Source organism: Gossypium hirsutum, chromosome D08, assembly GCF_007990345.1.
Source record: "Gossypium hirsutum isolate 1008001.06 chromosome D08, Gossypium_hirsutum_v2.1, whole genome shotgun sequence".
Classification (NCBI taxonomy): domain Eukaryota; kingdom Viridiplantae; phylum Streptophyta; class Magnoliopsida; order Malvales; family Malvaceae; genus Gossypium; species Gossypium hirsutum.
In genome coordinates, this window is record NC_053444.1 from 68,511,160 (window position 1) to 68,524,978 (window position 13,819).

At 31.3% G+C, this 13,819-nt stretch overlaps 1 protein-coding gene across 1 annotated transcript; it reads right to left on the reverse strand.

Moving 5' to 3' along the window:
* Positions 1–10,048: 10,048 nt before the first annotated feature.
* Positions 10,049–13,792, reverse strand: LOC107939475 (senescence/dehydration-associated protein At4g35985, chloroplastic). The gene is made up of 5 exons (XM_016872813.2): positions 13,139–13,792; positions 12,778–12,890; positions 11,618–11,784; positions 11,369–11,453; positions 10,049–10,330 (listed from the first exon to the last, which is right to left on the reverse strand). The coding sequence occupies exons 1-5, from the start codon at positions 13,661–13,663 to the stop codon at positions 10,174–10,176; spliced, it is 1,047 nt and encodes a 348-aa protein (XP_016728302.2). The 5' UTR covers positions 13,664–13,792; the 3' UTR covers positions 10,049–10,173.
* Between the last annotated feature and the right edge of the window lie 27 nt (positions 13,793–13,819).

A 13,819-nucleotide genomic window follows, 5' to 3' on the forward strand; every position in this document is an offset into this window, starting at 1 on the left:
AGCCTTTTCAACAATGATAACTCCAAGATTCAAACTTCATTCAAATGCCCGAAGAAGAAGTTTATGTTGATTTATTTAATTATGAAATTCACTGTTTTAGTTAATCATTTTGTTTTAATTTATTAAAATTTAATCCTCATACTTTTATCAAAATCGAGATATTAGTCCAGTTGTTGGTAAACCTTGAACTTGAAGTCTTCATTTGTTAATTTATTGCATATTAATTATTGAATTGTTTATGGTTGCTAATTCTTTACATATGAATGATCGAATTGCTAATTTTCATGTAAGCACTTCGACAACAAGATTTTTAGAAAAATGCGACTTAACTAATTTATTAACTTTTCTAAAATATGAGAACAATTTTTTATTGAAGGGACTAATTTTTAAATTTTTATAAAGTAAAGGAATGAAATTTGAAATTAAACATTAAATTAGGATAAAAATTGATTTTAAATAATAATTTGGACCAAATTAATATAAAAAATTCATAAATTGTTTGTTCTAAGCCATGATTCATACACGTTGAACCAACAAGAGAGTCCGAAAAGTAAATCTATAAAAAGGAATTTGAAAAAACAAATGATATTTTTAGAAAAAAAAAGTGATAGTTTTTTTAAAAAAATATTTATTTAAAGAAATTAAGGAAAAAAAAGGAATATATATAGTAGGTATTTTTTATAAAAAAATAATTATAAATTTTAAAGATAATTAATAAAATATTTAATACATTAAATAACATTTATATTCTTTATTTTATATAAACGTTAGGATTGAATATAAATTTATTTTTATAATTTTCTAATCGAATTGATATCTGATTAATTAACTACAACAACACAATAAAATATTTAAAAAAATGTACAAGTTGAGATTAAATATTATTAAAAAATATTAATTTATTAGAAAATAGAATAATGGCAGGAATCAGAACAATTTTTATATTTAAAATGTTTTTTTTGACAATGAAATACTAATAAATAGATTGAGTTGGGTGAATAAATAAATTATTTATTGGTTAACAATATAAATATGTATAGGTCGAAATCATGACTTTTATTTCAAGTAGAATATTGAAGCCACCTCAACTTAGTTTATGTCGTAAGAGAAATATTAATAAATATTATTTTATATAATAAAATCATTAAAATCTTAGTTGGAAGCAAAGGCTTTAAATCAATAAATATGGAATATAATTGTAAAATATATAGTTTTTTAATTATAGCAAATATTATCACAAATCTTAATCTTAAATCGGACATGAAAAATACAAAAATATAAGGACTTAAGTTTAAAAAAAAGCCCTCAATAAAAGATCAAAAAATTAATTGAACCCTATGAAAAAAATCCACCAAATTAAGCCCTAAGTGACTCCCGAAAAATCAATCAGTCTTTTTCGTCAACAAAACCCTCAATTGGCAGATTTGACCTTTAACCTCGTTGATGTGATAGACAAAAGCCACTAGAAGCTTCCAGACATGCCATATCAAGATATTATTACGTCAACGAGGTTAATGGTCAAGCTAATTAATTGACAATTTCCGTTAACAAAAAGATCATTAATAATGTTTATACCACCATTGTTTTTCTCGATTTTGATTGCTCAATAATTTGGCAGCCATTGGGGCTATCCAAAAGCCACAAGCACCACCAAGTGGCCCAACAATGCTACATGGGGTCTTGAGCCTACATGAACCCATCAAACCTTTGGAAGATTTTAGATAGATGTACATACGCTTGTCCACACTTGATCATACTTTTTGTATAACATTTCGGGTTAAATCTTAAAATTATACATTAATTTTAGTTTAATGTGTAATTGTACACATAAATTTTAATTTTGTGTAATTTTATATATCAAAATTTGATTTGATCTAACTCTCACAAATTATTAACACAATTATTGATATAATATCATTTTATGTTTATATATTGCATATAAAAACAATTATATTTATCAAATATAAAAATAAGTTGATGTATTTATTTCTTTAAATGTGTATAATTGAACCAAAATTAAAGTTTCATATATTCATTTGAACTGCAATCAAAGTTTCATACGTATAATTGAGCCAAATTAAAATTCATGTATCAAATTACACATTTGGTCAAAGTTCAAATATAATTTTGAGACTTATCCCTAATATTTATCATGAGTAGTTGGGAGTTAGTAGAAATTAGACCTCTACCGTCCTTAATGGACCATGTAACTTAATTTCAGCCGTTCATGTTTTGAAGCTTTGCCTATAAATAAAGGGCTCCTGATACGGGGTTGCGCGCGGACCAAGATCGAGTTGCCAAGTCACGAGAAACTCCTACGAAAACCCTAAACAATCAGATCCGAAACGAAACAGAAAATTAAAAGATTAGATTTTGAATTTCCAAATCTGAAATAAAATCCCCAAATCAGCAAAGAATCAAATTGAGAATAGAAATAAGTGTTAGGGTTCTTGAAACCCTCAAGGAGATTGTGATTCTGCCCAATTGAACACCAAGATAGTTTTCCCCAAATTTCGGCAATCTAATTTCTCCCAAAAAAGAGTATGGATGAATCGGCAAGAACCCTAGAAATTGGGGATTTTTGGGCTAATTCCTTAAGATAGAAAAAGGCTGAAAACACAATAAGAACAGAAAATAAATTAGATAAAGATTCGACACAAGCAGAAATAAAGAAAGAATTGACAGTAAGAAATTAAAAGATAAGTCCTAAGAAGCCTTGAAATCTCGAAAGATCTCACAACTCCCTTCAAACGGCTCTAATCTCCCCTCCAAAGAATATCAATGGCAAGAAGAAGGTTGAAGATGGCTCCCACAATCACAAGATTGTTAAAACAACTTCTAAAGAAAACTCAAGAGAGAAATCTTGGAGAAAACTCAAAGAAAATTCTGCTCTCAACAAATCTGAAATTTTAATAATAATGATAAGTGTTTAACAAGGTGGACAGCCATGCCTTTAAATAGGCGTTATAACTAGTCCTAATCTAATTAGAAAACTAAAATAAAAAAAACTTCTAATTATTTTAATATGGAAATTCGGTCAAAGGTCATTTTATCTGGGACTCTTGGACTGAATATTGACATAAAAATTTAAACTAAATAAATAAATAAATAAATAAATAAAAATAAAACTTTACAACTTGGGCCACTTTGACAATTTGGCCTGATTTTCAACTAAGTATGGATGGATTTCTTGATTGGGCTGGGAATTTGCTTATTGGGCCTCGCCTTCAAGAATTTGGGCTTTTGTGACTCGTATCATTCCCCCCTTCCTCAAAAAGATTCGTCCTCGAATCTGAAAAATCAAATGAACTCGACTTTCCTCTATCGAACGGGACTAATGGCAATTGAGTCCACTGAAAAGAATAGCCATGAGATAGTAAATAGCAACGGAAACAAGCTTGTAGTCCAATCATAAGCATAATAGAACAGGTATAACGCATGTGAATGGACAGATTCAGATTACCATGCAAACAATCTAATTTACTCACCACTGCCTCGTCAAATATTTGAAACAAATATGGACATGTTTTAAGGCATTTAGTCGTCTCACATTGTTCCCACAAACCATGAATAAATTGCGAGGAATAAATCAAATGGTAAACATAATCGTCACAAGTAGGTATTTGAAAAGATTCACATGGTTCACAGAGTTGCATAATCATACCATGCATTAATCGACGGTCTATAGATTCACTCACACATGCTTTATCAAAAACAAGAATCTTTTTATCAACCATCAAAACAGATAGATCATCAATAAATAAAATAGGACAGTCAAGCACGTTTCGATCTAAGTGTTCATCAACACGATCTTTATCACTATCCGAGGAGTACAAAAGTGTTTCAAAGGTTTCAAGCATCTTACCTCGATAAGCAGAAGAATAAGGGTCGATTTTACCTTTTTCATTTAAAATAAACCTTCGCTCATCGGGGGCATAGTGTAGTCGAATCTCCGTTGTTGAGTTAACCTTTGTCAAATGGAACTCAAACTTCATGTACAACCACATAAACTGTTTAAGGCACGAATATAAATTGAAAACAAATTTGGAAAATTTCGTTACCTTATTCTCCAAAACAGATTTGGACAAATTCGAGGATTTTACACAAGGTAAATCAAGAGAATAACAAATCACGCTTCTTTTCGTAATGGCTTTATCAACCACAATTGAAGAGTAACAATTAATCGGATCAAAATGAGGGGATCTTTTAAGAACTAAGTCACCAAAAGTTTTATCAATAATTTTCAAATCTGCACTGGACTCGGTTTCTAAAATTTCCTTACCTCGCTTACCTTCGGGATCATGTAGTGTGATTTCATCTTTGCTTAAGTTGATCGTATGAAAGCGTCTTTCATTTGAGAGGTATTGAAGTTGAAAGTTATCTTTCGATCTTTCGGGAACCTGAAAAGTAGCAACACAAGAAAAATTCATATCTTGGTTAGTGGAAACATTCCTCACTACCCTTTCCACGTCTTTTTCTTTTGTTTCTTTTTCTAATTCATTTTCTCTTCTTTCTTCAATTTCTTTTTCACTCTCAATCTCTTTTTGCTCTTTTTCATTCTCTTTTTCTTTTTCCTCACTTGTTTTAACAGAATTTTTCAGTTTGATTTGGTCCTCATGGACTTGTTCCAGAGTGAGCGGCACTAAGGTGAGTTTCTTTCCTTGATGCTTGAAAGAATACCTATTGGTACGACCATCGTGAGTGACTTTTCGATCCAGTTGCCACGGTTCTCCTAGCAACAAATGGCAGGCTTGAATAGGCATTACGTCGCACACAACTTCGTCTTGATACTTACCGATAGAAAAGGCGATGCGCACTTGTTGAGTGACCCTAAATTGGCCTTCGTTGCTAAGCCCTTGTAGTTGATAAGGTTGTGGATGCTTGGTAGTGGTTAAGCAAAGCTTTTCCACCATCGTCGTGCTGGCTATGTTCGAGCAACTTTCACCATCAATAATAACTCTACAAAGCTTACCTTGTACGTGGCAGCGAGTATGAAAGAGATGTTCTCGTTGCTGCTCGCTCTTTGGTTTTGCCAAAGATGATTGTCCATGATCATGACAATCATCATCCATTCTAGGGACACGTTGAGGGTTGCACCTATGGGGCTGGTTATCCATATCTTCCTTAATTGGATCTCGATATTGATGTTTTTGATTCACTCGTACCTCATTCAAAGTAGTATTCAATACTTGAAGTGTAGCATTTATTTGTGTGATTGCAGCAGTATGTCTGTCTAACTGTTGTTGGACTTTCATAAGTGCATCATTATTATCACCTTTAGACATCTTCAAAACCTGTAAAAAATAAACACTCAACACTCAAAAATAAAAGTTAGCAAACCTCACCATTAATCACTCAAAAAGAAAAATCAAATTCTCAATGAGGTCGAATTCAATCTTGTGAGTTCTTTATCAGAGTTTATATCAACCAATTAGAGAGTGTGAACCAAACTACCAAAGAATCCTAATTTGCACTAGGATGCCAAAAACTGACGAGACACCAATTGATTCGTGTTGCACCGGGGAAGAATTGGGCACACGTTTAAATCCTACTAACACAAAAAACAAGAAGGTGTTAGATATTGTAAAGGGAGAATAAAAAGCAAACAAATGAAAACCTACAGCTAAGAATCAATAAAAATTGTTGAAAACAGAAAACCCGAAAAACTGTGGAGTAACTTGACAACTTCGTTCGAGGTGTTCCCGATCTCAAAAAATCACAAAATTAAATCTGGAATGTCTTCAAATATTGGGTTTTTGATCTGGAAAATTTGGGCACCAAATTCAACCCGTTGAATATTTTTTTAATTTTTTATTGGATTTCATCTTTTTTCAATTTTTTGACTTTTTCGACTCATTTTTTTGCGGGAAATATTTTTGTATATTCAATAACAGTGCCAAAAATATGTATGTAAAATTTCAGATCAATCAGAAAACGTTTACCCACTCAAATGAATTTTTTTTCGAAAATTTTTCTGGGTAAAACTGCTGTTTGTAATTTAAAAAATAGAGATCAGTTTAGAAATCAACCAAGAACACCCAAAACGCCCAAAATCTGATACCAAATGATACGGGGTTGCGCGCGTACCAAGATCGAGTTGCCAAGTCACGAGAAACTCCTACGAAAACCCTAAACAATCAGATCCGAAACGAAACAGAAAATTAAAAGATTAGATTTTGAATTTCCAGATCTGAAATAAAATCCCCAAATCAACAAAGAATCAAATTGAGAATAGAAATAAGTGTTAGGGTTCTTGAAACCCTCAAGGAGATTGTGATTCTGCCCAATTGAACACCAAGATAGTTTTCCCCAAATTTCGGCAATCTAATTTCTCCCAAAAAAGAGTATGGATGAATCGGCAAGAACCCTAGAAATTGGGGATTTTTGGGCTAATTCCTTAAGATAGAAAAAGGCTGAAAACACAATAAGAACAGAAAATAAATTAGATAAAGATTCGGCACAAGCAGAAATAAAGAAAGAATTGACAGTAAGAAATTAAAAGATAAGTCCTAAGAAGCCTTGAAATCTCGAAAGATCTCACAACTCCCTTCAAACAGCTCTAATCTCCCCTCCAAAGAATATCAATGGTAAGAAGAAGGTTGAAGATGGCTCCCACAATCACAAGATTGTTAAAACAACTTCTAAAGAAAACTCAAGAGAGAAATCTTGGAAAAAACTCAAAGAAAATTCTGCTCTCAACAAATCTGAAATTTTAATAATAATGATAAGTGTTTAACAAGGTGGACAGCCATGCCTTTAAATAGGCCTTATAACTAGTCCTAATCTAATTAGAAAACTAAAATAAAAAAAACTCCTAATTATTTTAATATGGAAATTCGGTCAAAGGTCATTTTATCTGGGACTCTTGGACTGAATATTGACATAAAAATTTAAACTAAGTAAATAAATAAATAAATAAATAAATAAAAATAAAACTTTACAACTTGGGCCACTTTGACAATTTGGTCTGATTTTCAACTAAGTATGGATGGATTTCTTGATTGGGCTGGGAATTTGCTTATTGGGCCTCGCCTTCAAGAATTTGGGCTTTTGTGACTCGTATCAGCTCCCCTCCCTCATTTGTACACACCCCATTTGATAATTATTTATTTTAATAATAAATTTTATTGATAAAAATAAAAAATAAGTGCCAAATGTTTTTGGTAATTTATATTTGAAGATAGCTTACAGATGGTATATATTTGAACAAAGAACCAAATTTTTGCATGCCCTATCTCTGCCATTACAATGAAAATGATGCGTAAAACTAATTTGATGAACAACCTTAAATATTCAATTTTAATTTACAATAAATGAAGAATACGAAATAACATGCAAATATTATTGTTGTTGATATGATATAAAATAAACTCAAAAAATGTACTTTCAGTAGAATGTTGGCCGACAGGCAACTGATACGATTGACTATTATTGGAAGACTTCTTGATAAGAAAAAGAAACAATAAACAAAGTTTTATAAATCTCCAAAAAAAAGATGTAAAAGATATGGAAATTCTCCTCGATTTTATTATGCAAAGGAGAGTCTTACCTTTGCATTTTTAAATTTCAGGTTATTATTGAATATCTATTTGTACGATCTATTATTGGGCCTGATAGTTTAGCTTTGTTGGTGAAATGATGCAAGTATGTTGCTTTCACTTTGATACTAGTTGACAATGATTTAATAATGCGGTTATAATAAATATGTATTTAATAAAATATTTTTAATAATACTAACAGTTGAACTTAAATATTGATATCTAAAAAGTAGGACTAACCCAAAAATAAAAATACATTGACTAAATTTCAAATTTGCGAAGAGTACTATGACTTATAACATATTTTAACCTAGTATAAAAATATGAATATTTTAATTATATAAATATGAGTATTTGTTTAAATCATGCTTACCTTCATTTATCCCTTAGAACTCTAATATGTCAATATATACTCTCATATATGTAATATACGTAAATTTAATTAAGCATTATTTATTATTAAATTTATATATGGCGTTGATTATTACAAAACATTTTCTTATTATAAAATAAATTTCAATTGTTAAAAGGAAATTGCACTAAAATATTTTATAACTTATGTTGTTTGTTTTACAAAGAATAATATAAAATATAAGATATAAAATAAACTCAAAAATAATCTTGCCTGTTAACTTAAGTGAAATTTCACCCGATTGGTTATTGATATGATCGGACATTGTTGGAAGTTAACCAAGAACAAGTTCTTGATAAGAAGAAAGGGCTACGACTAGTGCAACCGATTTGGCACTTTGCAGGTGGAACTGGTGTTTTAGGCTCGCCTTTGCTTTTCTTGAACCTCTCCCTAGCAGCTCGCCTCAGCTCCACTACAGGTACGCATAAAGAAGCAAATGGTATGAAAGCATTGATGACTCCAATCTACGAGGCAAACACATTAAGGGTCAGTTTATCATTGCTTAGAAGCACTTTTGAGATATAAATATTGTTAAATAATACGCTTTTAAGTGTTTTAAAAGAGTTTTTGGGACAAAAAATAATTTTTTAAAGTATTTTTTTACCAAAAGCAAAAGCAGAAAATTTTAGCTTTTGTTGAAAAGTATTTTTTAACCCAATAGCACTTTTGAAAAGCATTACTAAACGAGCTCTAATTTACCATGAAATAAATAAATTTTGGAATTAAAATCCACCTTACTTAAAAAAAAACCCTCATATTTTGAGCTTTGACAAGCAAACAAGTTCAAAGCTTTAATAATCTAAAAAGAAAAAACAAGAAAACCCTTTGGTTGATAAATGAAATTATTAGAGTTGTGTGACCCAAATTCCTGTTAAAAAAAAGTGGCAAGATAGGGGGATTTGTGGGGGCGAAGGCCGAGGGCCATATAGAAGTACACTTCTTCTATTTGATATTACTTTGAATAAGGTCTTTCAACCTTACTGTATTGCTTCTATTAGACTTTGATTAGAATAATGTTTTTAAACCTATAAATAGACGTAGTTGTTTCTCCTCTTTTATCATTCAAATTCAACATTTAGTGAATTTTTCTTCTTCTCTGTCCTTGGTTTCTCGAAAGGATTTTCACGTAAAATCTGTATGTTTTATTTTTCTCTCTTTCTTTGCGATTCATTGTCATTTTTTATGTTTAATTTTCACAAAAATAGAGAATGAAAGCCCAAAAAATAGGCAAAGATGGTGAAGAAGCAAATGAATTTAAGAGAAAAATATAATAAGCCTATGCTTTTAACAATTAGCAAAGAAGAGGGAGAAAAACATACTCGCAAGAATGAACTTTTACCACCTTCAAGAGTTTCTTGAGATTGTTAATTAATGTAACCCTTCCATTGAACACATAGTAGGCGAGGGGTACTAGGCTAAAGGGTTTTCTAGATATCTGGGCACAGATGAAATTGAGAAAAAGAAGATTGTGAGTTTTCTTGGTAGGGTTTTATTTAATGCTAGGGAATGGAGTTTTCTTGATAAAAAGAATTAATAGAAATATTAGGATTGATAAAAATTCATAAATATCCCATTATGAAAATGTATCATATAATAAAATCATTAAATTTTTAGTTGGAAGCGGAGGCTTTGAATCAATAAGTGTTGAATGTAGTGGTAAAATATGATGCACCTTTAAAAAGACAACACGGTAAATATTATCACAAATCCTAAACTTAAACCGGACATGAAAAATACAAAAAATATAAAGGTTTAAGGGTAAAAAAAAAGCCCTCAATAAAAAAAATCAATTGAGCCATTATGAAAAATGTGCGTCTAATTGAGCCTTCAGTGACCTTCCCAAAAAATCAATTGGCCTTTTTTGTTAAATAGAAACCGACAATTGATCAATTTGACTGTTAACCTCATTGATATGGCAGACAAGAAGCCACCAAAGGTTGCCAAGCATGCCACATCAACATACTACCATGTAGCAGCTTCTGGTGGCTTTCATCTATCACGTCAACTAGGTTAACAGTCAAATCAAATAACTGACGATTTTCAAAAATCGATCCAAACTATTTAAGTGACAAATCCAATCATACGTAACGTAAGTAGATTTACTTCGGTTCTAATTTTCATATATTTGAAAAAAGCATATCAGTATTCATACCCGAATATGTCTCTAAACACGAATATTTTGTTACATTTGTTTGCTAATCTTGAAATGTTTAATAAGATTTTCTAGTTATACTTGGGAGCATTGTTCAATAACCCAGAAGTGGCAGTGGACTTGGGAGTGAATGCTTTCCTTATCTTGAACACATTCCAAGCTATGCTTGCCAAGTTCCCCGCAGTTTCTAGCACATCTTCCGTCGCTTCGCCTGCTCTTTCGCCGTACCTATGACCCAAAAAAACCGGAAAAGGAAAAATATTAATTGTGGGAGACTACGCTACTCAAATTCAAATATAAGTATCAGATATGGATACATGTTCAATAAAAATAAAATTTCTTTTTTAAGTTTTTTCTCATATATTTGAAGAGTTTTCTAAAGATCTTATTTCTAAGAAGGGTGAAATTGGTTTTAGATTGCCGAGGCGAAGTAAAAAATTTTGTTTCGATGAAGTTGAAATAAAATTATAAAATTAGGAGTCCAAAGCTAAAAATATTGTAAAAAAAAAAAGAAGCTAAAGGTAAATTATTAATTTTTCAAGAGAGCTAAAGTTATATATATATTTTGCATTTAATCAAAGGTTAAAAGAGGTTTAAATTAAATTTTTTAACTTTTGAGAGGGCCTAAAGAGCAATTTGCCCATTTGGCGGGGCCGGGGAAGGCCATTTCTCGCTCCTTGGCCATCCCCTTCACCTTGGTTAAATTTTCGGCCATTTTCTATTTAGATTCGAGTTATTTTAGGTTTAAACAATGTGGAGTATAGATTGTTTTAGATTCACTGGTCTTTTTTTTGTATGTGTGTTCTAAAGTTTTTAGATTAGTTCAAGTTTAAGTTTGTTAGTTGGGATTTTTTTGGGTCCGCCATTTTGAGTTTAATTGTTTTGTGTCTAAATCATTTTGAGTTTATATAATTTTGAGTTTGAACAGTTTTGATTTGAGTAGTTGAATTTTTTAGGTTCTAATACTTTCAGATCAAATTCAAATTTTCTAGTTAAGTGTTTTTGGGTCAATCATTTCATATTCAATTGTTTTAAGTGCAAATCATTTCAAGTGGCCAGCATCAGATCTTTAAGGTTATTTCTAGCTTAACGTTGGAGCTCTAATCATTTAAATTTTCTTATTAAAATTTTTTAATTTAATTAAATTTAAATTAATTGAATCGAATTTTTAATTTCGAATAAAATCCATAAATTTAAACACAGTCCAATCAAAAAATAAAAATAAAAAATCTAAACAACATTTAAAGAATCAAATAGTCTTTTTACCTATCAGTCATCACTCTAGTTGCTGCAGTGGATGTAGCAGATAAAGCTTGCTTTTCAGCAACTTCAACTGCATCAAGAACCTTGTCTGCCATACACACACACAAAAAATAAGTAAATAAATAAATAACGATAGCAACATAACGTTACGGTTAATCGTTATTATTAACGATCCCAAACCGTTTTTGCGGTCGCAATTTAAATCCCGAGCATCGGAAAAAATGGGTACGATAACTGGGGTTAGATACTCACTAACAGCATCGAGGGAAGCCAAAAGAACTTGGCCTGGAAGCATTGAAAGGAAAGCTTGGCCAGGCTTGGAGTTAAGCAAAGGTGCCATTACGGTTCCACTTGCTATACCAACCATGTCCAACATTGTTTTGCTCAACTTTTCTGTCATTATCGATAGGTTTCTAACACTGCAAATTTGCACAATATTATATACATTTAAAGGTAATTGTAATAAAGGGCAACTATCCCGTTTTGATTATCCAAACTTCTTAAAAATTTAATAACAAAAATACTAGTGGTGCATTTTCATGTGTTGTTTTGGGGTGACCGAAATAGGAATAAACCTCTATTTAAAGTGACTAACATGGAAATCTACAATTAGTATTTTGTTACTATTTAATGATAGAGTGATCGTTTTGATCTATTTCTTCTTTGGGTGATAAAATTAACAAAAAATAAAATTAAAGTGATCAAAATAGGAACAACCCCTATTTAAAGTGAATAATAAGATAATTTATCCCTTTTTTTAAGTAATGGAAAAAGTTAAAATATATTGACAATCCCTTCATTTTGGCAAAATTTGAGACAACCTCCAAACTTAAAATGTTTTTATTTTTTTCGATTTAATCATTAGTGATTTCTATTAAAATTTGTTAATTTAACATGTTGATTAAATCATTAGGGTATGACCACCATTGGGGCTAAAGGGGTTTGGCAGTTGTCACCTAAAACTTTTGAAAATTTCATTAAACCTTTCAATTTTTTAAAACTCCTCCACAATTTTTGTAAAATTCTCATTAAGTCTCTATTTTTTTTTACAAAATTTTAATTTAACTTTTCAAAAATTTTGAAAAATCTCATTAAATTTATCAAAGTTTTAAAAATGTTAATTAGCTACCCAATTCTTAATGTCAAGATGTGCCATTGAGATTACACTCGAATGACATGACATGTGAATGGAAAATAAAACTGTCAAGTTAATAAATTTTGACAAAAATTAGAACATTAATGATTAAACTAGTATTTTTAAATTAAAAAAATATTTAATCTTTTTAACTTTTAAAATACAGTGAATAAATCTTAAATTTTGTAAAACTATAACAACTAACACCATATTTTGACCAATTGAAAATTTAAGTAAAAATTTTCAGGTAATAATAGAGAAGAAATATAATATATACCGTTTAAGGTTATTGTTGTTGGCTTCACTCTTGCTTTTGTTGCTCTTACTTGCAATGATCCCATGAGTTTTCCCTGGTGGTTGCCTTACAATGGTTTCTCCTCCTTTTTGGACCTGGTTTTTTTTTTTTAATTTCACAAATCAAGTCAATTCAAATGTTTAAGTGGTTGGTTTGGACCGACCCAAATTTAAATAAAGATTTTTTTTATTTTATGTTAATTTAATTCATCTATTTTATATTTAAAAAATTAAAAAAATTATTTAATTTAGTAACCCAATTATTCATCCATTTTATATAGCGATCAATTTAGACCAAATATTTTAGACTTGAATTAAATTTAGAAGTGTTTGCAAAGCAAAACCTGGCTAATATAAGCATTGCTGCATGTGAAGATTCCTTTAACAATCTGCCCCGTCCCTCCAGCAATAGCCTTCGCCAAAACATTGTTATAATCCTCAATCCTCGGTGCATACGCCTTCCAATCGACGTGCTTATCGCCGGTCGAACCCACGCCGGCGGCGAAGCACGAGTGCTCTTTCAAAAACGAGTCCAACGAGCTCAAGCTATTCCCATGTCCACGCCCCACGAAGGTCACCCCATAGCTCAACGGTTTCCCATCTTTCACCGGCAAAGAAAAAAGGTAATGAACCGAATCAAGCTTCACCACCGGTTCGTCCTTCGTCAACGGCCATTGAAGATCGTCGGTGACTTTAACGATAGTGGCGAGTGGAACGTCGTCGTCTAGTACACGTACGAGCTTGAACTCGCCTTTGCCGAGTTCCAAAGCGTCGCCGTTGTCCATTAAGTGAACGGTGCATCGTGGGATCTTTAAAAGAAGCTCTTGTTTGAGGGTTTTGGTTGGTGGTTGTGGCGCGAAACGTTGCATTGTGACGGTGGTTTGTGGCGGTTTAGGGTTGAAACAGCCCCTTTTTTTTGCGTGTGTTTTTATTATCGGGTTTGGTTATGGTTTTCTTGAAGGGAACCATGTTCGGATATAAAGGGAGAGGGAATAAAGTGATTGATTCTTTGTTTTTGTAGCTTT